The 24,479-nt window shown below is 37.4% G+C and overlaps 1 protein-coding gene across 1 annotated transcript; it reads right to left on the bottom strand.

The window, feature by feature from the left end:
* Positions 1 to 3,068: 3,068 nt before the first annotated feature.
* LOC128860737 (adenosine deaminase 2-like) lies at positions 3,069 to 5,006 on the bottom strand. The gene is made up of 6 exons (XM_054098454.1): positions 4,910 to 5,006; positions 4,332 to 4,829; positions 4,079 to 4,248; positions 3,844 to 4,025; positions 3,635 to 3,771; positions 3,069 to 3,554 (listed from the first exon to the last, which is right to left on the bottom strand). The coding sequence occupies exons 1-6, from the start codon at positions 4,980 to 4,982 to the stop codon at positions 3,091 to 3,093; spliced, it is 1,524 nt and encodes a 507-aa protein (XP_053954429.1). The 5' UTR covers positions 4,983 to 5,006; the 3' UTR covers positions 3,069 to 3,090.
* Between the last annotated feature and the right edge of the window lie 19,473 nt (positions 5,007 to 24,479).

Raw genomic sequence — 24,479 nt, 5'->3', positions numbered from 1 at the left:
CGTCCAGCAGCGCCAAAAATGCGCTAAAAGAAAAACAATTTTTAGAAGGGATAACAGTGGAAATAAATATAAAAACATTTTATGCATTGTTTATTATAGTACTTCGACTTCATAAAAAAAATGTATTTTAATTTTTCTTTACAAAAATTAGTACATAAAAAATCACGTGACCCAAAGTACAATGAAAAAAAAGTTGCTCCACGGCCAGCATGATTTCTCCTTGAAATGTTGGTGGATCTGTAAAAAGTAAAAACAATTCTTGTCAAATAAAATTATAGTTATAGTCAGTCGAGCCGGATTTTTGAATTTCGAAAAATTTAGCAATTTATGGCATTTTAGAGAAAAAGTATGCGTTTTCGTCATAAATGACACACTTTATTTATGTTTATAAAATTTTTTAATAAAAATATCAAAAATCCGGCTCGACAGACTATACAGAAAACACTGACAAAAAAGACGCATCAAAAAATATTAAAAACTGTATGAGTTATCATGCAGACCGTGCCGGAAAAAGTAGTAGAGAAAAACGAGTAGTAACGGCTAGCTGCCTCAAACGAAGGACAGCTGCCTGTGCCCATCAAACTCTCGTCGGGCAGTTACATTATCTACCATAACTTTGTATCTATGGGGAATTTTTACAATCGAAAATACAGACTAAACTAAATTATAAAGAATAAAACTATAAAGAATAATAATATTTAAAAAAATCGATTTTTGAAAATTCTGGATGTATGTATGTAAGGCGAGTAGTAACCAACCTACTAAGACGGGGTACCTTCTGTCAACAAACAAACAGTCGGCGCACTCGCGTATCGGCACTCTCGTCACTCTTCACAGTTATGTTAGAAATAGTAAGAGATTTCGTCTATTTAGGAACCAACATTAACACCGATAACAATGTTAACCTTGAAATTCAACGGAGAATCTCTGTTGCCAACAAGAGCTACTTTGGACTAAGTATCATATGCAACTGAGTAGTAAATTTATCTCTAAACGAACAAAGACAACAATTTATAAGGTTCTCATTATGCAATCCTGGAGGATGAAAACATCCGATGAAGCGACGCTTGCAGTGTTTGAGAGAAAGATACTGCGCAAGATTTTTGGATCTTTGTACGTTGGCTACGGCGAGTATCGTAAGCGATGGAGCAATGAACAGTATGAGCTTTGCGACAACATAGACGTAGTGCAGCGAATAAAGATCCAGCGAGTTCGTTGACTTTTTCAAGTCGTCCGAATGGATACAAACACTCACGTTCTGAAAGTATTCGATGTGGTACTAGCAGAGTGCTAGCAAAGAAAGGCCCCTCTGCGCTGGCCCCTCAGGTTGAGAAGCACTTGGCTTCACTTGGGGTGTCCAACTGATGTTGGTTAGCACGAGAAAGAAACAACGGGCGTGTTTTTTTTAAACTTAACCAAAATCATAAACTATGGCTGAGTTAGTTAGTGAGCGGTTATCGCGCCAGTAAAGAAGAAGAAGAAGTAAATACTTCTGCAATCTATATGTTAAATGCTTCGGACTTGGATTGTCAAAGAGTCCAACTTTCGCGCGCATTGTCCCAAAAAATGCTCTATAATGCCCTGATTTAACCTTCGGAAGGCACACTAGAGTGTGAGTGTGAGTCATCCCAAAAATATTTGATGGGTTGTAGCTTGTTTATTTCTAAGATCTGGAAATGTACCGTTAGCTGTATTTTAGCAACGCCGTGTTTACTCTTCGAATTCATGCAGAAACTCTTCAGTAGTTTGTGCGCACCGAATTTCTGCAGATCTTAAAATGGGTATTAAATATCAACGTGAAAAGAAAGTGTACATCCTATATTGACAAGTTTTGACAAGTTTATACAAAAAAATATAGTTCATACTATTACAAAAACTATATAAGGGGATAGGGGTAGTCAGAGGCCCGAAAAAATGATGATTTTCAATAATTTTTTTTGCTAGTCAGTTTCTTTATTTTACAAAAATAAAAACATAGCATTAAATTTCAAAAAAAAAAATTAATACTTGTAAAAGTTATCGCTGCTTATGTGGAGCCCGTTTCTCCAGAAGCCCGTTGTGGTGGTCATCACAAGTCCTTGGAGATTCATCTGAAATCAATCGGACAAGAGAAATTAGTTTTATTAATGGATAATCTTGAGCCTGATCGAAGCTTTTGTTTCATAATAAACAATAAGGCGGCCTCAGGAAATATTTTTCAGATATTCGAGAAAAAACCGATAATTAATTGTTAAAAAAAATCGAAAGTTTTGAAAAAAACCGGACTTTAAGAAAGTGCAAAAAAAAATCCAATTTTTTGAAAATTCTAACTACCGCTAACTCCATAATGCAACTAACTAATAATTCACTAACTAATTTTTATGAATTTGCTATTTTCTTGTATTCTTACTACTTTATTTTTAGTTATTTTTTATTTTAGTTTATGTGGTTTCCAAAACAGTTTTGTGATCTATGTTTTTTTCTGCGTTTATGTCCGAAGACACAACAGGTACCAGCGTCCAGATTCCTCTTCTGCAGGCATTTGAAGGCTGGATAGTCCTAATTACTCCCACTGTGATAATAGATGGTTCCAAAGGGGACATCGGAAAAGTTGCAGTAGTGTTTTATTAACTCACTACCGTCTTGTCTTCTGTACGAAACTGTATTGAGTGTTTCACTCAAAAGTCTGTGCTTGGTCTCGGTTCGTCATAAACTGTCTGCCTTTTCTGTTACTGCATCGCTTTGCGCTCTCAATCAATAGGGCAAAGTCGCGTCATGATCTTACCTGTGAACGTTTGGGCTGCCTCCCACTTACCGCTGCGCACATATCTCGTATGATGGTGCTGGGGGATGGCTTATTACGGTTATATACTCGTAGCCGTTTTATCAAGGTGGTGCCCGTGGATGGTCAGAAACACATTTCTCCAAACCCTTTTTTCCACGTTTCCAAATTTTTCCAAAATAAAAGTAGTAAATGCTTTCAACTTCCAAGAAAAAACCAAAGAAATGAAATTGTTTTTTTTTGTCAATAAAAAATGTATTTTATTTTTTCATTTTCTTGTTTTTCATAATAATTGCACTTAGCGCATTTTTAATCTAAATATAACTGCATCAAAACACTTTTCCTTGTAACACATCACTAATAAACTGATCCCAGGCGCGTTCCAAATTCTCAAAAGCAGTTCGCCGTTCACCTTTGTCCAACACTGAGTAGCGAATCGAGTTCCAAACAAGGCTTTTAAGCGTCTTCAAGCCTACATGATTTGGTGCCAAGCTCATGATGGCATAGTAGAAATCATAGCTTAGACCCTTGGTACCCCAAAATCCGGGATCATCATTACAAATAACCATCGGCAGATTCTGGGACATGTAAAAACTGCCAGGGTGATTGCGCAGATCAGCGACCAAATGCAGCACCTGATTCGAAATTGGGCTAACCTCGATCGCCACGTCGCGCTTTTTGACCGCATTCCAGAGCACTGGATGCTTCAGCAATGCATATCCGTGGCCGATGCGTGTTGTGTTGAGCAATAGCGCATCCAAGAGATTGAAATCTGTAGAGGCGCCATACCAATCTGTAAAGGGACGTGTTAGAATTCCATTGGATAGAATAAAATAAGAATAAATTAAAATAAGAGAGAATAGAAATGCTTACTCGTCTCGCCGGCGTGGAAAAAGTACTTCGCACTAATCGGCAAATTCGCGAGCTCGCTAATGAAATTATGCAACGGTTTACCCCGATCCTCCTGGCCGACCAAATCGAATCCAACGATGAACTCAGGGTGGTCTGTGCTGAAATTTTAAAGAAAGATACACAGCTACATATTATTTTTGCCAGTCACATGCCAAGTTTTGGAAACTTACTGCAGGTTTTTGAATTTTTCAAAATTTTCAAATACGCGCGTGCGTTCGACATCCCGATGCGTTGAAAAGATCACCTTGATTCCCAAAAAGCTTGGATACTGACGTCGGAAGCTCTCCACAATGGCCAGTATTTCACGCAACGCGCGTTCTGGCGGAAAAGTGCGACCACTGTAGTCGTATAACTGTACATAGACCAAATCAGTTTTGACCACACAAATAAAATTCCGAAACGTACCTCTTTGAAATCCATGCGCACTTCCGCATACATCACATTATCCTCGTACATCTCCTCCAGCATACGCCAACTATAGGCGCGAAAAGCCGGCAAATAGCGCAAAACATCATTGATTGCGGAGAACATATTTTGAAATTTGCGCCAAACATGCTTGATCGTCGGATAATCGTCTGTGAGTCATTAAAATATTTTTTGTTTTGTTATTCTCTGGAAGTTATATCCCTTAAAGTTTAACACCACCTACTCTACTCACATTCCGGCACTGGCGTGTACAAGTTAATCAACTTCTCAAAATTTCGATCATAGGCGGCTGGACTGATTGAGCGCGCGCGTTCATCGCTAACGCGTACATATTGGGACGCACAGCCGTGTTCAAGTGGCGTACGACGAAAGCTCATTATGCTGTTGCCGTCTTTGTTAGTGCAGCGCAGCAAGCCCGGCATGTACGAGATATTGCGCACCACCCACTCTGAAGAAACGCTGGCCGTATTATGCAAATGCAAGATGGCACCCTTCGGCATGCGCTTGAGGAACTTTAGCACCTGACTTTGTTCGACTAGCTTTTTACCTTTAAAGAAATGTAACCCTGCTGTATTTACATCGGAATCGTAGAATCCAGCGCCCAGCTCGTCCAGCTTGTAGCGCATGAATATGTCATTTGCTCTGTCCTCCTTGGCATTGAGATGTATGCGGCCGCCGGTAATGAGCAAATCCTCGGCTTGTATGACAGCTTTGCGTGCGTCCTCGTATGCTAGGAAGTAAGAGAGTTGGAATGAATAATTTAATATATTTAAAAAAAAAAAGTAATAAATAAAAAAATATTCAACTTACATATGAAGCCGCAGTGTGCATAGCTGAGTAAGTGCAGAATACTTGCAATGGTCACCAGATAAGATGCTGTCATCGTCCAATTGAGCAGTTAGTTTGCAATTGTCTGAAAGAGGTGTGGATTTACAACAATATTTAGTTCAATTTTAGTTCAATTACACTGTGCTCGGATCTATTTTTTTTTGTTTGCGACAAAGACTTTGATAGTTGATCTAACTTATTTGGAGCCTTATAAATTCAACGGCGTTCCCCGTTTCGCCCGATTATTTTCAATTCTAGAAATAACGGTATTTGAAAAATATACCTTGGAGTCTCTGAAAGCACATTTTATCAAAAATTTAATTTTTTTTTTAAATACCTCCGCATCATTTGTAGAATATTATGGCCGTGAACCATCAGCAACGACGCGCTGTGGAGACCAACGAATGAGGAGCCTATTCTATTTCAAATTAAACGCAGAAAGTGATGAGGGATAAGTTACATGCTAAGACAACCATCAGATAGCACCACAAGAATGCCATTGGACTTGAACCGACAAGGAAGCAGAGGTCGCGGTCAGCCAAAGATCACTTGGTGAAGGTCGATTTTGTGCGAATTAGCAGATGCCGAAATCACATGGGACGGCGCAAAAACAACATCCCTGGACCGTGTACGATGAAAGAGTCTTGTCGAGGCCCTATGCTCCAGAGCAGAGTGAACCAGGATATAAAAAAAAAATAGTTTATGTATCTAATTCCAAAATTTTCCAGAGGACCGTTTTTGTTTTTAATATAATCACAGTTATTTCTGTATTACATCAAAATCGGTAGCACATAGGCCCATAGAAGTGATTGTTCAAATATAAAGCCCTCACCTGCTACAATTTTATAATACCGTTATCTCGATAACTGGAGCCAATGTGGCGAAACGGGAGACGCTATTGAATTTTGAAGACCCTAATTAGGCTGGTTCTTCTTCTTCTTAATTGGCGCTATAACCGCTTACGCGATTTTGGCCGAGTTTAGCAAAGCGCGCCAGTCGTTTCTTTCTCGTGCTAACCGGCGCCAGTTGGACACACCAAGTGAAGCCAAGTCCTTCTTCACCTGATCTTTCCAACGCAGAGGAGGCCGCCCCCTTCCTCTGCTACCACCAGCTGGTACCGCATCGAATACTTTCAAAGCCGGAGCGTTTGTATCCATTCGAACGACATGACCCAGCCAACGTAGCCGCTGGATCTTTATTCGCTGCGCTATGTCTATGTCGTCGTAAAGCTCATACAGCTCATCGTTCCATCGTCTGCGATATTCGCCATTGCCAACGTGCAAAGGTCCAAAAATCTTACGCAGAATCTTTCTCTCGAACACTCCAAGCGTCGCTTCATCGGATGTTGTCATCGTCCACGCTTCTGCGCCATACGTTAGGACGGGCATGATGAGAGTCTTGTAGAGTGTTAGTTTTGTTCGTCGAGAGAGGACTTTACTGCTCAGTTGCCTACTTAGTCCAAAGTAGCACTTGTTGGCAAGAGAGATTCTACGTTGAATTTCAAGGCTGACATTGTTATCGGTGTTAATGCTGGTTCCTAAATAGACGAAGTCTTTTACAACCTCGAAATTATAACTGTCTACAGTGACGTGGGTGCCGATACGCGAGTGCGCCGACTGTTTGTTTGAAGACAGGAGGTACTTCGTTTTGTCCTCGTTTACCACCAGACCCATTCGCTTTGCCTCTTTGTCCAGTTTGGAGAAGGCAGAACTAACAGCGCGGTTGTTAGGCTGGTTAGGTTAGAATAAATGGCTGTCCTTACGAGGGTCCACTTGGACGAAGCATCAAATTCGATTATTGTGATGCCATACAGAGGAAAAACAGAGGGAGAAGTACCGATTTGGGGGAAAAAATAAGACCAATTACATTTGCGTTAACCGCTTCAAGCTACTGCTGTTGTTGTTGCAGCAACATAAACATGTCCCGTACATGTGCAATGGTGCTGGAGTTACAAGATCTTTATCGGATATAAATCCGGATCGCTTCGATAATGTAAAACTGGCTGTCGGGGAAATTCGAGAGCTGCGAGAGAAATTCCCTCAAGCACCTCAGATATACCCGTGGGCATAAAGTTCGTACGACTTTTGTTGAAGTTGAAAGTAGTGTTCATTAAATAGAAAAAAAACAAAACAAATTCACAAAAATTCACATTCCAGAATAACGTCCCTAAAGTTTACGCTGTGCTAGCCTTCGTTAGACGTAAAAGTTTACTATTAAATTTAAAACTCTTAAGACATCCTTAGCGAGACCGATGTTAGATTTTACTTCCTTTTCTTGGAGGCTTTTCCACACATGGTATATCAACAAAATATAGCGTATACAAAAAGTTTCCACTATGAGCGCGTCTACAGGCTGTCATAAGGAAAAAAAATTTCGAAGTATCCGCTCACTCTTTATCGCATTGAGTTCAGCAATCTCAACCCAAATGTTGTGTTTCAGTCCTAGAATCGTTATTGGCTTATTCACATAGACTTTACTTTTAAAAGAAAAACAAACAAACTGCCAGGTCTGCCAGTAATTTTTCTATCCTCGACAAAACCAGTTTTTTGAAATTTGTTCGCCAAACTTTGAATTGTCGACTCATGCGGGTGATTATTTCCACCAAAAAAATTACGAGGTTTGCGATATATTGTTTTTAAAGATGGACCATTTTGATAATCAGTTTCAATAAATTGGACGGGTTGTTCTATCGTATAAAATGGAACATCTGTCTACTTGACAAATGTCAAAGGTATCATAAAAGAAAGGTATCGTCTAAGAACTAATTACTACTGACATCTAGGTGCCACTTTTGGAAGACCCTTTACAATTACATTAATTAATCTGTAGCTAATCTTGTCAGTAAGGAACTATTGCGCGGTGATAATAATAACAAATACAAGGTGGAAAAAAATTAGTCAGCCTATCGGAAGGCTTATAATCATAATTTTTGCATATGACGTCGTCGTCCAATAAAATATTGTATATCCTCATAAATTTCTCCCGTAGAACATGGACAATAATATTTCAAACATAAATCAACTCATTACGCTTTTTTATTTATTTATTTATTTAAATCTATGAACTAAAAAAAATTTTAATGTAGAGATTTCGATGACCAAAATTGGAAAATTAGGAGCCACTGTAAAAAATGTTGACGTGCTGGACTATAATTTTGGTCTACGGAATTATCTGCTCCTAATTCACTTTCAAGTTTATAAGCAGCAACCTGTTCCATTCAAGAAATCTGAATTTTTAGTACTCTGTTATTTTTTAATCAGTCGTATCACATTCTTCACTCACTTCGATAGTTATAATTACAGCACATTAGTCTCACCATATTCAGTAAAAGTTGTCCAGAAAGTTTTCATATGCGCGTAAAACTATAGATTTTACATAGTGCTTCTGCATACTAAATTTTTATTATTTTTTTTAAATTTAATTTTTTAAGTTTCAAAGGCCAAAATTTCTTAGTATTGAGTGCTCGGTTCCCCTGTAGGCCTGTAGCACCCATATGCACATGCATACAATAAAAATCAGTATAAATCGGTATAAAATAGGTAAATAAACAAAATATTCAAAAACTGAGATTTGAATGAAATCATCGAAAATTGAAACAAAAAATTAATGAAGACGAAATTCATAATTAGAAAAGATAAATAGATAGAGTAGAAATAAATAAAGTATTGCAATTTTTCAATATAGCATAAAAAGTGGGTAAAAAACAAAGTCAAACAATCACGATGAATTAAAAGCAGAAGCCGAAAAGGTGATAATAAACTTTAATTAATTCTTTTCATCAACCATATAAGCTCATGCTTTAAATTTGACAATTTCCTGCTTAACGCTGATGACCTTGAAATATTTGCAACCATCACAGATTTGCGCGACTTAGTCAACCTGCAATCGAACATAAATTGAGTTAATGAATTGTGCTGCAAAAATCAGGAATTTAGGCGTCAACTGAGCTTTCATGTAACTTATAGTAGGCATACCAACACTTTGCATACTTCTTATAGTATCGCAGGCTCTATCTTATAATCTGTGCCCCAAGTGAAGGACCTTGGCATTGTATTTGATTCCAAGCTGACATATAATAATCAGGTCGATTACATTATTTCGCGCAGGTATTCGATGTTCGCTTTTATCCGTCGAAACCGTCAGGCGATTTCAAACACCTACACACTTAAATCTCTATATCGTCCATTGGTTGGGTCAAGACCGGCGTATGCAGCGTTTATTGGGAGGCGCTATACAGCAATTAATCCTAACCGCGAGTTTGAGCGAGTTCAAAAATTGTTTCTGAAATTTGATCTGTACTCACTAAATTTTTCACTACCACTTCCTTCCTACTATTCTCTTTCTATACTTGAGGACAGAAGGTCCATTTTAGCGTGCCCATTTTTCATTAACATCATAACTGGCTCTATTGACTGACCTTCTCTTTTAGAAAAGTCGCTTTTCATATTCCATATAGAATTCTTCGCCATTCGTAATTTATTAATATTGTTTTTATTGGAAATAGTTATGGTGTCAACACTCCCGTATCTAGAACCTGAAGGTATGTTGAACTAAACTTTTCAATTCGTTAGGTTTTGATTCTATGCAATCAAGATCTTCTTTAGTTATATATTTGTGAATCTTTTTCTATGCGTCGCATCACTAATGCTTTTTCTTAGCTAATGTATTTAATATTTGTTCTAATTTTAAAATTGATCCACTTTTAGATTAATGTTAACTATGTAGTCTTTAAGAATATTTTGTATTATGTATTGAAAAAAATATTGGTAATAAGAACCAGGAACATACTCTCTGATAGTCAAGCAACTCTAAAATCGCTGGATAGCTTCTCTTTCCAATCAAGGTTAGTCTGGGAGTTTATTAAAATTCCTCAACACCCAGCATCAAGAAACTCTGTTACCTTGATATGGGTTCCGAGACATGAGAACACGAAGGGATTGAAATTACGAACACTTTAGCGAAAAAGAGGGCAAACACTACCTTCAAAGGTCCTGAACCTTTCTGCGGGGTAAAAACAGCTTCAAAAGTGCCTTTCTACGTGAGCAGGAACAACGAGGCCTAATCAATTAGTGGAGAGCTCAATCGGGCATGCGGCAATCGAAAAGACTCATAGATCCAGAACGGATAAAGGTAGAAGCAATCCTTAACCTAAGCAGAATGGACATAAAACTTTACACTAAATTACTAGCAGGACAGTGTCTAAACTTAGTTGTCACATGAAAAAGATAGGTGCAATGGAAAACGATTCCTGTAAACTTTACAAAGAGGCACAAGAAACCGCAGAACACGTTTTATGCGACTTCTCAACAGTAGCACGGCGCAGAATAAATTACCGGGGACATGGGACAATAGACCCAAACCACCTGGTTGAAATGAAGCCATACAGCAGTTTTAAGATTTATTAACAGCCGAAAACTGTTTGAGTGGGCCACATGACTGCACAATAGATCTCTCTTCGCAGTGCACAAACAGCCAAAGAATAATAATCGAAAATATAGGTAAAGTAAATATACATATCCATTTGTCGAACAACATCAAGACGCACACCACAAATAGGAAGAGGAGCTCGGCCAAACGCAAAACAAAGGCTGTAAGCGACAATTATATAAACATATAAGTTTTTTAAGAAGTTCAAGTTAACTAACGAAACCCGCTATTATGATTTTTTTACCCTCCACAGGAATAAGTTTCGTACTTTAAATAAGTCTTTGTATAAGGAATTCATTCACAAATCTGAGCTAAATATAAAAAGTAATCCGAAGAATTTTTGGCGATATATTAAATCGATCAAAAAGGCCTCTTCTATTCCTAACTCTGTTTTTTATAGGGACGTAACTGCTTGCTCTGTCAGCGATGCAGCGAATTTATTTGCTGATTTCTTTTCATCTAACTTCGTGTCTGATGAAGATATTCAGGAGGAACATTTGGCAGCCATTCGCCATAATTTCGTGGGGAAAATTTCTTCTTCAGTTGACTTTGGTTCGCTTGTTCTATCAGATGATGATGTCATTGAGGGATTGTTAAAGATTAAAAACTCGGCCCATTCGGATGTTGACGGGCTTTCTGCAACTTTGTTTAAAAATTGTCGCTCTTTGGTTCAACCTCTTAAACTAATTTTTAACAAATCCTTGGCCGAAGGAATATTTATCGACGATTGGAAGCTGACTTCAGTCACTCCTATTTTCAAAAGCGGTAATAAAAGTGATATTGTAAATTACAGACCAATTTCCAAATTATCTGCTGTATCTAAACTCTTTGAATGCGTTGTTAAAGACAAGTTATATTTTAGTGTTAAACGTCTAATTAGTCCACGTCAGCATGGTTTTGTAGCTGCTAGATCTACCTTAACTAACTTATCCGTTTTTTCTGATGATTGCCACGCTGGCTTCCAGAATGGTTTCCAAATTGACGCGATATACACGGATTTTTCTAAAGCCTTTGATAAAATCTCCCATACGATTTTAGTAACTAAATTGGCTTGTCTCGGTTTTCATTCTACTTTCCTTGATTGGATTCGGTCCTATTTAATAAAGAGGTGCTGCACTGTAGTTATCGATGGTGTTTCTTCGAAACACTACACTGCCACCTCTGGTGTACCTCAGGGTAGTATTTTAGGACCTTTGTTATTTGTTTTGTTTATTAATGATATATGTTCGTGTTTTTCCTTCGCTAATTTTCTTCTCTATGCTGATGATCTAAAAGTATACGCTGAAATAAGAAATTCTAGTGATTCAGCCGCCCTTCAGTTCGAGTTGAATAATTTATTTTCCTGGTGCCTTATAAATCGACTATTTCTTAATATTGAAAAATGTCATAAAATCACTTTTTCTAAGCTTCAAAACCCCCTCAACACCTCTTATCATATCAATTATACATATCTTGGCTCGTCTGATGTGATAAAAGATTTAGGGGTTTTCTTTGATTCAAAGCTTAATTTTATCACGCACCTAAATTATGCCGTTTCCAATTCTCTTGCTATGCTCGCTTTTGTTAGACGGCAATCATCGCATTTCACTGATCCATATACTCTTAAGATTTTATACTCCGCGTTTGTGCGGTCCAAATTAGATTATGCCTCTTTTATTTGGAGGCCTTATCATGCAGTTCATATAAATCGAGTGGAGAGGGTTCAAAAAATTTTTGTGCGTTTCACGCTACATTCACTAAATTTCTCAGACCCCAAACCATCATACGTCTCACGCTGTCGTTTGATTAGTCTCTGTCCATTAAGTGACAGAGGTACGTTTCAGGCAGTTTCTTTTATTTTCGATATTGTTAATGGACTAATTGACTGCCCGATTCTTCTTGAAAGAATACAGTTTAATGTTCCTTGCAGGAACTTTCGTCGTGTCAAAATTTTTCATGTTGGCGTTAGGAGGACATTATATAGTTCCAAAGCACCTCTTGTTAGAACGCTGTCTGACATTAACTATCTCGCCTCCCTTTTGGACCTAGACTTTTCCAGAGCGAAACAGGTATTTAATACCCAATTAAAAAATTTCTTCCTTTGTAAGAATTCTAAATAATTATCTAATATATTCTGTTAATTTAGTTTAATAAGCTTTAATTTTGTCAACTACTTCTATATAAATACTCTTAGTTCTATGTAGTTAGTAAGAAACTCTGTATTTCTTGACTTACTAAAATGAATTAATCCTCTTTGTAAGTTATAAGAAATTTTATCTTTTTCTTTTACTCATTACAATTGAAGCTGGTTAATTATAAGTTTAGTTTACTTTGATTAATTAATTTAGCATTAATCTGTTTTCATAGTCTGTAAGAAATACTGTATTTTTAGACTATTAATTGAATTAAATAAATAAATATATATATATATATACAAATTTACATATGTATCTAGTCTAAAATTTCCTTGTAATCATATACTTAATCAAATAAATAAATAAATAAAAGAACTTTAACTTAAATCATTTCGCTTCAATTGAATTTGTTTTAAAACAAATATTTATAAATATAGTTGACAGTGCTACCAAGTGCTCAAACGAGTTCCTGGTTCTTATCACCTATGGTCTCAACGACTGATTGGAAGAGTGGGATGAGCGGGCACAATTCTGCTGCCGAGTTCCCTGTGACGTGGCAGCTGAAGTTTCTCTCACAATTTTGCTGCGAATAGCCAACCCTTGTAATTTATCAGCCTTTGATATATCTAATTGGCTATATCTAGTTGGCTGGGTCCTGTCGTCCGAATGGCTACAAACGCTCCGGCTTTGAAAGTATTCGATGCGGTACCAGCTGGTGGTAGTAGTCTAAGAGGAAGGCCTCATCTGCGTTGGAAAGATCAGGTGGAGAAGGACTTGGCTTCACTTGGTGCGTCCAATTGGCGCCGGTTAGCACGAGAAAGAAACGACTGGCGCGCTTCGTTAAACTCGACCAAAATCGCGTAAGCGATTATCGCGCCAATTAAGAAGAAGAAGAAGGATATATCTAATTATTAAACATTTTTGTTGTTTACTTTTTACCACGGCAAATATAGATTTTTTATAGCACCCATTGCGTATACTTCACTTTATAGAGCAAAGTTCAACTATTTTTTCACAAGAATAACGATTGAAAAAAAAAATGTTTTATTAACTTCGAAGAGTGCGTAAGTATTTAAAACTATTTTATGGAAATTTTGTGCTTTGAAACTTAAAAACAAATTAAATTTCCGAAAAAATTAAAAATACCATACAATATGTGCAGTACTATATGAAATCCTTAGTTTCACGTGCACATAAAATTTTTCCAGAATAACAAAGAAAGTTGATTTTTGTCACACCGTGTAATCGCACTAATCCTTGTCATGTCTAGTCCAAAGTCCATTCAATTTCACGAAAATAACAGTTTCATAACAAATACATATTGAACTAATAACACCGTTATTAATGATTTGTTATTCGGCGCAAGTAACCAAATATTTACACAAGAACCATTAAGTGGCGCCACATTTCAATAACTCCGAGGATTTCATTGCTTTCACTTGTCAGCGGCTAACTTTTTGTATTACAACAAAGTTCATTCCAAGTCCACTTGACACTTTTTGGGCGTGTGATTTCGACCTGGCCAATTAAGTAAACGTGTACAAACAGTGGGCGCACTTGTTAGATAAATAAGGTAGTGAGTACGCAAAAGCTGCTATTAGCGGTAAAAAGCAAGCAGTACAAATTGGCACAATTTTTTTGAAGCACGTTTTGACACAGCGACATGATGACGCGATTATTTGGACGATAAATATGTTTTTAGTGATGACAATACGACTACATTCCATATATACGAGTATGTAAGCTATTTAAAATCTGCACTTTTTCAAATATCCAAACAAATATTGAATCAAAAAATTCACTAAAAATACTAACAAAGTGAGTAAGTGGAGTTTCCGCGCTGCTTATGAAGAGTAAACGTTTATATCCTGTGAACCAAGAATCCCTCACTTCGCACAATTGGCTCATGCGCCAACAGGTGGTTGTGTATATGCGCACGGTTTATAGATTCACGCAGTCTCTAAAGCAGTCTCAAATATGGGCGTATGAGTATGTGCCAAAATATGTTGTACGCCAAATCTGCAATGAACTTAGAGCACAACCGGCAAGCACCGATGATTTTCAACGTCTGACGTCTAACGCTGTTTCCTCGTTAACTGAGGAGTGTTGATTTTTGGCTAATGTTCACCAAAAAACTAAACATGCATACATATGTATGTCCATATATACACAAAGTAGCTACAGCGCTACTTGCACACTCAGGTGATAGTTCCCCAATTTCTTTTTGTCAGTTGTCCGCAAGTAACAATGATGACGCCTATGGTATGTGTTGCTGTAGGTAAGGGGTGTTTCACGACAACACGTATTTATGATGTGCCCTGCTGGAAATTCACTAGTACTCCAAGGGTGCACTTCTAGCTGATTTTGAACCATGACTAGTTGGAGTTCTTGCTCTCTTCCATACAAGCAGCTGACGAATAGAGCATGAGAGAATAGGTGAAAATAGCTAAATCGCGGCTAAAGAACAACAAAACCGCAGGAGTCGACGAACTGCCTGTAGAATTACTCAAACACGGCGGCGGGGAGCTAGTAAGGTGCATGCATCACCTCCTATGCAAAATATGGTCGGGTGAAAGCATGCCTGCCGATTGGAATTTAAGTGTGCTTTGCTCAATCCATAAGAAGGGTGATTGTGCCAATTACCCCGGAGTCAGTCTTCCAAGCATCCATATAAGGTTCTAGCGAACGTATTGTGTGGAAGGCTGAAGCCCCCCATCAACCAACTGATTGGACCTTATCAGTGTGGCTTTAGACCTGGAAAATCGACAACCGATCAGAAATTCACAATAGGCCAAGTTTTAGAAAATACTTATGAAAGGAGAATGGACATACCCTATGATCAGAAAGTATCGGGAATGTTTAAATTAAACAAAACAGAGTTAAATTTCAGGCAAATTTATTTTATCTCCTTCAAAATATGACCCGTCTAAAGCAACACACATGTTCCAACGTTTAACCCAGTCCTCCATGCACCCCTGGCAGGCCGACGAAAGGATGGCCATCAGCTCCTTCGTCGCATTTTCTTTGATCTCCTTTATCGACTGAAATCTCCTTCCACGAAGTGGTAACTTCAATTTGGAAAACAAAAAGAAGTCGCACGGGGCCATATCAGGTGAATACGGTTCTTGCTCGATGGTATTTACTTGGTGTTCGGTCAAATAACCCAGCACAATTTGGGCTCGGTGCGATGGCGCGTTACCATCACGCAAAATCCAAGAATTGTTTGCCCACATTTCCGTCCGTTTGCGACGTACAGCATCTCTCATCGTTTTGAAAACGGATAAATAAGTGGCCCGTCATCAGTTCAACCAGCTGTCTGCACTCCCTTCTGCTTAATAACAAGAGGGTTTGCGTCAGTTTAGCAGCACCACACTGTATCTCTTGTCAAGCGCGACTCTGGATAGCATGGAGACAAGGGGCATGGTAAGAACCATTGGATCGAAGTCCATGCCTACTGTGTTATCTGTTGCCGTACGGGGGCCATGCCACTTTGATAGGCATGCTTAAATAGAGACAGAGAGTGAGCCATTGGAATCGTGGCCGTTTTGGTTTTGTTTTTTTTTTTTGATAACCTGTTAACCTTGTTAACTGACACTTTAGTTGTCTTATTTCAAATCATGCGGATGTAATGCTACGGGGACAGTTCGTAAGACATAAGAAAATCTTCAAGGTAATGGAAAGAGGTTACTCGGAAACAATTGCCATGAGAAGCAATGGCATTCGTTTGGTGAAATGCAAAGATAATAATTAAGTCTGCATGTCTGCATGGCCGATTTGAACAGCGCTATAGACCGAAAACGCCCACAATATGCCGATCGGCGTCACAAAGTAGTTTTTCTTGATGTCAATGCACCGCCACATCGAACTAGAGCGACCCGGGAATTGGTGGAGACGTACGATTGGGAACCGCTGGTGCATGCGACTTACTCACCAGACTTGGCGCCTTCCGATTATCATTTGTTTGCATTGATGGGCCACGCACTTTTCGAGCAGCGCTTCAATTTTCACGAAGAAGCCAAAAAATGGCTCGATGATTGGTTTTCGACCAAAGACGGCCAATTTTTTTGGCGCGGCATCCACAAATTGCCTGAGAGATGAGAAAAATGCGTTGCTAGCGATGGCTATTATTTTGAAGATTAAATTTGTAACCATTTTTTGTTAATAAACGTTTGAAATTGAAAAAAAGTATCATTTCATAGGTATACACCTGGTAAACCATCACTGGCGATCGTTACCGACTGCAGCTAATGCGTTTGAATCGAGTTCTCAAAGAAAAGCGGCCGGAATGGGTCGGTAGACATGACAAACTGATTTTGCTACATGACAACGCCAGGTCGCACTTGCTAAATCGGTTCAGAAATATTTAGAAGGACTGAATTGAGAAATCTCGCCCCACCCGCCGTATTCCTCAGACATTGCACCTTCTAATTACCATCTCTTCCGATCAGTGCACTCAGCCCTTATTAGAGAGCAGTTCATTTTTACGAGAGCATCGCAAACTGGCTCAATGAATGGATCAAGGCAAAAGAACTCGAATTTTTCGTCAGAGGAATCCGTATGCTGCTTAAAAGTTTGAGTAAAGCTATAGTTTCCAATGGCACATACTTCACATAGCATCATATATTACTTAATTGCTTAAATAATTCGTAACTTTGGCTAAGAAAGGACGGATACTTATTCCCATACACAATATAAAAGGTGCACCTGTGCAATGCTTCTAAAAAATTAGTAAGAATCGTTCACAAACAAAATAACAGTGAACAAAAACAAAAAATATAAATAAAAATAAAAATAGAAACATATTGACTTCGTATTAATCATAAGAAGCTATTTTTAAAGTTGTTTGGCTTTAGAACTTTGTTCTATAGGATTTTTTTTTATTTTATGTAGAATCCGAATCTGCTAGAAAAGCTGCCGAATACATCATTCCATTTTGCCACCCTAATGTGTCTACATATATGTATGTATATACATAAATATGTGTGTAGGTATGTTTTTTCGTAATTTTTTTGTAATTACTGTTAGGATGTTATTATTGTATTTTTCATCATCAAGTTCACACAATTCTCGACTCACAGTCCGAGCTATACAACACCCATGCGCATACTTGCAAACCTCTCTCCCCACCGTTTTGTCACATTTTTCAATTTGATAGAATTTTTTTATAAGTAATTTGTTTTTTGCTACTTTTCGCATTACCGTTGCCCTTTTTTGCATGCCAAACAAATTACACATTCGTATAAATCAAAATTATTACCCGCACACACTCACCCACTCATACGCCCACGACAACATCATTGGTATTCAATGCTCGTGACACGGTTTGTTGACTCCTCTGATGATGATTTCGAATTCGAAATTGATAGCAAATTCAGCTTAGCTCAGCTAATGTGTGAATCTTTTAATTGGATTTTCTTTCGTCGTTATTCGCTAAGTGTAAATTTGTTTTTACTTTTGGTTGTATTTTAATTAAGCTATTATATTTTACTTACAGTAGTATATTTTAAGCAACACCAAATTGCGCCTAAACGTTTTGAGGAAAATTGATTTAGATTACTTTCATGACTTTTGTAAGAAAAAAGATGTTTTCTTTTACTCTGCCAGTTTAATGTGGATTTTGTCCTTGGATAATCAGTGGCACTTAACAAGGTTGTTGCTATTTGGTTTTCCAGTCAACAGCCAACGTTTTTCGAAGGCGGTCCTATACTCGATCTGTTATAGAAATCTTTAAAATTGATTGCGTCAATTAAAGTTTAGTTCATCAAACCTCTGCTATCTGTCAGTTCGTCAAACAAATATCGGCTGCCTCTGTCTCAAATAACTCCAAAAGTGTTGCAGGTCTCTCAACAAATTGACTGGATTAATTCCTCTTCACCTGATGTGAGTACCGCACTACACCAGGCAATGAAGCAGCAAGCAAGTACACTACCGTAAGAGTTCCTGTTCCATTTTCGTCGGCTTGGAAGAGATAAGCCCTACCATTCGCCTCTTGCAATGCAAAAATACTTATGCCGTTAAAAGGGTTGATGAGAGGCTCGCAAGAGCTCTATAGGTTGAACAGCAAAGAAATATCCACAGCCATCTGGTTGCTAACAGACCTCTCATCACATCGGTAGTTATGAGAAAAGTACGCAAGTCCCCCTAAATGACTTCCGGACGAGCAGATAGAACAAAGAAGAGTTGTAATCCTTAAAACAAATACCCTGGGCCCGCCTTTTAGATATGAAACCGAGTAATGCAACTAAGTTAAGGTACTTCCATTTTTCGGATTCATCAACTCCACACGCTCGAATAGGATGGTGGACTCCATTTGTGTGGCCTCGCAATAAGTGCAATCACTGGCCTTGGTGTATATAGCCTATCGGCAGCCATTTCAATCTAAACTACACTTTTATCCTTTAATTGAAATTGAATTTCATTAATTGAAATTCATAAAGTTGTTCATAGACAAAATTGATGACTTAACTAAGGGAACATCTGCATATTACTATCTATTTATATAATATATCACTAGTCATGAGTACGAGTACATCAAATTTAAAGGAATCGTGGAATCATGAAACCGAAATAAGCAAATGTATACTTAAAATCTTCCCTGGTTCATGAATAACTTTCAAAAAAGGAATTTTTCAAGAAAAAAAAAAACCTTAGTTCAGGCTCGAGATTTTTGTGTTTTTCAAAAGCAGTATACATTTTATTGAAATTTACCAAGCGGTTTTTAAGTTACAGTGATCAGTTCAAAAAACATAGTTTTGAGAAAAACGCATTTAAAGTTTTGCTATCGATTTATGTAGAGTTATACGAATTATTTAATTACTTACATTGTGGCATCTATTCCTGGGCCATATAATAGTTCTTCCGCCGTCATAGCAGCTTCCTAAATATCTCATTGCTGTTCGGAGAAAATTTCGGGCATCATTGGTTACACTTACCAATTCTGACACACTCATCGATCAGCTTTGTGTTCGTGTTTATGGCTCATCTGGAACAGTTTATGTGTGTGCATCCTACATTCCGCCGAATAGTCCGGATTATTTATACTTTGCACATACTGACAATGTTGTGTCATTAGCATCAAGCATCTTTGTGTCCTCGGTGATTTTAATTTATGTCGCCTGAGTTGGTCCCCACTTAGAAACTCGGCTGCTTTTATGGCTTCTAACGTAAATTCTTCAGCCGAAATGCATGTCATTGATAGCTTTTTAAGCATTGATTTGTCACAAATTAATGGTTTTTATAATAGCCTTAATAGAATCCTAGATCTAGTGTTTATTTCAAATAACATCAACTACACGTTGTCGGAAGGCATTGCTCCCATATCTTTAACTGATAAACATCATGTTCCTCTTTCTCTTGAGTTGGAATTTTATGAGTTTTCTGAGGTATCCGATGAGCCTAACATCAAATTTAATTACAACTCATGCGACTTCACAATTTTTAATGAAATTTTATTAAGTATTGACTGGGATAATGCCTTCCTCGACAATGATGTTACCTCCTGTTTTCATTTTTTTAAGACTAAGGTTTCTGAGCTGTGTTTGAAGCACATTCCTATTTATCATAAGAAAGTATATAAGACACCTTGGCATACCAAGCGGCTTAAGCATCTAAAGAATCTGAAAAACAAATTTTCTAAACTGTATAAAAGGTCTGGAGACCCAATGCACTACTCAAAATTTCAATGCCATTTAAAAGAGTTTAACTGTTTGAACAAGTTCTTATATAGAAATTACATCTTGAATTTCGAAAACAATATTATTTCGGATCCGAAGGCCTTTTGGCAATTCATCAAATCAAAAAAGTCTTGCTCAATGGTGCCAAACAATGTTTTTTATAATGGTAAATATGCAAATTCTGCCATAGAATCTGCCAATTTATTTGCCGACTTTTTTTGCTCTAACTTTGAACCCGACTTAGACTTCGATTCTAGTTTGCCCTCTAACAGTTTTTCACCTCTCAATTTTGGGACCTTGTGCCTATCTGTTACCGATGTCGTCAAGGGTATTATGAAGCTCAAGTCTACAACGAAAACTGATTCGGATGGCCTTTCGGGCATTTTGCTGAAAAACTGCTTGTGTCTCGCTGAGCCTCTTACAATTATATTTAATAAATCGTTATCCTCCGGTATCTTTGTTGACGATTGGAAATTTACTTCCGTTACGCCTATATTTAAGAGTGGAAATAAAAACGATGTTAGCAATTACAGACCGATTTCGAAGCTTTCGTCTGTCTCAAAACTTTTTGAGATAACAGTAAATGATAAGTTATATTTTGCTGTCAAAGGCCTAATATCTACCAACCAGCATGGTTTCGTTGCAAGTCGCTCCACTGTCACTAATTTATCTATTTTCAATGGTTACTGCATTTCAGCCTTCCAGAACAGATCCCAAGTTGATACAATTTATACAGACTTCTCTAAAGCGTTTGACAAAGTATCGCACCGAATACTCTTGTCGAAGCTTGCATCATTGGGTATACACTCCACGTTTTTGTCGTGGATCAAATCATATTTGTCCAACAGGCACTGCGTTGTAGCCGTTGATAATACGACATCTCGTGCATTTATTGCGTCCTCTGGTGTCCCACAGGGAAGTATTCTAGGACCCCTTCTCTTCATACTTTTTATTAACGATATTGGTTCTTGCTTTTCGTTTGCAGAACACTTGTTGTATGCTGATGATCTAAAAATATTTGCGGTGATTAACAGTCTTAGTGACTCTGAAAAGTTGCAAGCTGACTTGCACAATGTTCGGAATTGGTGCTATTTAAACCGTTTGTCACTAAATATTAGCAAATGCTTTCACGTAAAATATGCTAAATCAAACAATACTTTGCATACTTCGTATAGTATTGCTGGCTTCCCTTTGCAATCCGTTGAGGAAATTAAAGACTTAGGCGTTATTTTCGACTCTAAGCTGATTTTCACCAGCCATGTTAACCACGTCATAAGACGATCATATGCGATGCTAGCATTCGTACGCCGAAATTGTTCTGCATTTACTAACCCATACACTCTCAAAACATTGTATTGTGCTTTTGTTAGATCAAGATTAGAGTATGCCGCTATTATTTGGAGACCGTACCAAATAGGTCTGTCTAATCGGATTGAGAGAGTTCAGAAAGTATTTCTTCGTTTTGCGCTCCGATCTTTAAACTTTTCTGAACCTGTACCATCGTACCGCTCTCGATGTTTATTGATTGACTTAAAACCTCTTGATAGCAGACGATCTATTCTATCGTGCTCATTTATTATTCGTATCATTTCTGGATCTATTGATTGTCCTTCTCTTTTAAGTAAAATTCAATTTAATATACCCAATATGAGGCTCCGACAGTACGAAACCTTTAAAATTGGCTTCTCGAGAACCAACTATGGGGTGAATGCTCCGATTCCTAGGGCATGTGCAGATTTAAATATGTTTTTCAATTCTTCCGATGCTGATTTTACGTGGCCGTATGGGATCTTAGTCAATCATCTTAAATCGTTCTTTTCTTAGTAACTACTAAACTATTGTACATTAATTAATTAAATTAATATAGTCTGTAAGAATGTATCCATTTAAAGACAATAAATAAATAAATAAATAAATAAATATCGATTTTCTGTTGCCCTCGTAGCATTCTACCTTCTCGAGTGTCATCGTTAGCCCCCTTATCTGCCACTTTCATACGTGCAGCATCCGCTACTTGTTTCCGAACGCTCCGGAGCGCCCGAGGACCCTTTGTTAATTGTTGAATAACTCGAAAAGTATTTAACGGATTCACTTCAAATTTTCACACAATATGTTTAAGATATTATACTTTAAGAAAATACAAACAAAAAATTTGACTAACCCTAACCCCTTAATCACCAGAGCTTTTTCCTTCAAATCAGCAATTTTTCAATCGATCGATATCAAAAATGCACTTACTAAGTTCTGTACTGAAAAAATTAGCAATTATTTCGGTATAGAATACTTTCGCTACCAAATTTGAATACAATTTTTTTATAAAAAAATTTCAGGAAATAATAATAATAATAAAATATATAAAAAAAAGATGGGTATCAACTCGAATATAAGGGTTTTCCAATAACACGTGTTATCTATCGCTATCGAGAGATGATTAACGATTTTTTATGGCCGGAATTGGATGGTATTGATCTGGACTACGTTTATTTTCAAGAAGACGACGCTACGTACCACACAAGCAACGAAACCATTGATCTTTTACGGGAAAAGTTTCCGAAGCGTGTTATCTCTCGAGGAGGTGATAACAAATGGCCGTCGAGATCTTGTGATTTAACAAACTGTGACTTTTTTCTTTGGGTCCACGTGAAAGAGAAGGTTTATGCCAACAGCCCAGAGTCGATTCAAGACTTCAAATATGGAATTCGTGAGGCTATCGAGGACATAGGGTAGCCACTTTGCTATTCGGTTATGGAATATTTCATGAAAAGGTTATTGTCCTGTAAGCGTAGTCGTGGTGGTCATTTGCCTTTATAATGAAACAAACGAGCTTTAATAAAAATACATTTTCGTCTGGTGTTGCCACACGATTTTTATTGCAAAAATACCGACCCATGACACATTTCATTTGAATAGCAAAATAAGGCTAACAGATGAAAAGTTGTTATGCAAGCTCGAATAAAGCAATATTTATAGCTGTAGTTGCTACCTTTTTTTTGTGAATGAAGCAATTGATAAAAAATATATTTAGGTTAGATTGGAGCGGTTATCCGCTGTAGGACACACTCAGGCTCATGGCCCATTGTGATGCCGCGTGGCCCTTATCCCTACTAAAACCACTGTGTACTTTTCAAAAATTTTGTAAGATCCTTAATTTCGACAGAAGCGAGATCTTCCAATTCATTAAAGGGTTATACACAGAAGGTGCGGGATCGGCCCTTCCTCTTCCTCGTCTAGACAACTTCTGCAGAAGTCATGTCTTTACACACCCATTATCTGGGCGTGCCTACCGATTAGGCAGTGCCCCGTAATAACTGAAATCAATGTGTTAAGACTGGGCTTATCTATTCTTCGTAGAAGTTCCGTGCGTTAAGCATTGATAATCGGCCACAGCTGTCGGGGGATTTTGCAAGTCGCTTCATTATGCCATCCTTCATTCGCTAATCTTACAATTTCTTCGCGGATACGTAGTTTACATGTTTGCAAGGATATACCTATATCATTGTCGATGTACTCATCAGTCAATTTGGTACCGATTTTTGCTAGTTCACCGGCTTTGCAGTTCCCCTCAATGTCACAATGGCCAGGAACCCATGTTATCATTAGGTGAAATGAAAAATATATTTAATATATTATTATTATTTGTAAAAAAATATACATATCGTCCCCTTAGTATAACAATAGCCTATGTGCTCATAGGCTATTATTTTTTTATTGAATTTTTGGATTCTCCATCGTCGATTTTATATGTGGTAAAAATTTTGTCAAATTCTAGTTCCACAAAGTGGGTCAAAACGTCAGTCAAAAAATAATAAATATTTACAGACATAACGAGATTTGAGTGAGAGCTACTTTCGACAAAAAGTTTGAAATTCATTTTCTCAAAACATCAAAAAATGTATAGGCTATTTTAATACTAAGGGGACGATATATACATACGTTCTCACATATCAAAGTAAAGGTTAAGTTAGCTTTAATGAAATAATATTTTTAAATAGCGTTGCCGTCTAATTTTAAAGAAAAAAATTTAATTATTAACAAAATCCGGCACTATCTTGAATAATAGAAGATTCGCATAGTGCGTCGTACAGATATTAAAGATCATAATAAGAATATTTCTTTGAAGTGAAGATAAAATGTTTTAAAGCATCAGTCTTATTACACAATAGCCACACCTCGTACATATTTTTTATAGTGTAGTTAGTGCTAATCGAGACTGTATTTTATTTTCCGACGTCACGCATAGTTTTTGTTTACAAACAATAAACGAATAACTAAAAATAACAGATCCCTAAACAAACTACATTCACACATCCACACATACCTACATATGTAAAAGCGAAA

Source organism: Anastrepha ludens, chromosome 2 (assembly GCF_028408465.1).
Source record: "Anastrepha ludens isolate Willacy chromosome 2, idAnaLude1.1, whole genome shotgun sequence".
In the NCBI taxonomy this organism is placed as follows: Eukaryota; Metazoa; Arthropoda; class Insecta; order Diptera; family Tephritidae; genus Anastrepha; species Anastrepha ludens.
Note: the sequence above shows the minus strand (reverse complement) of the source record. Positions and strands in the feature narration are given on the sequence as shown.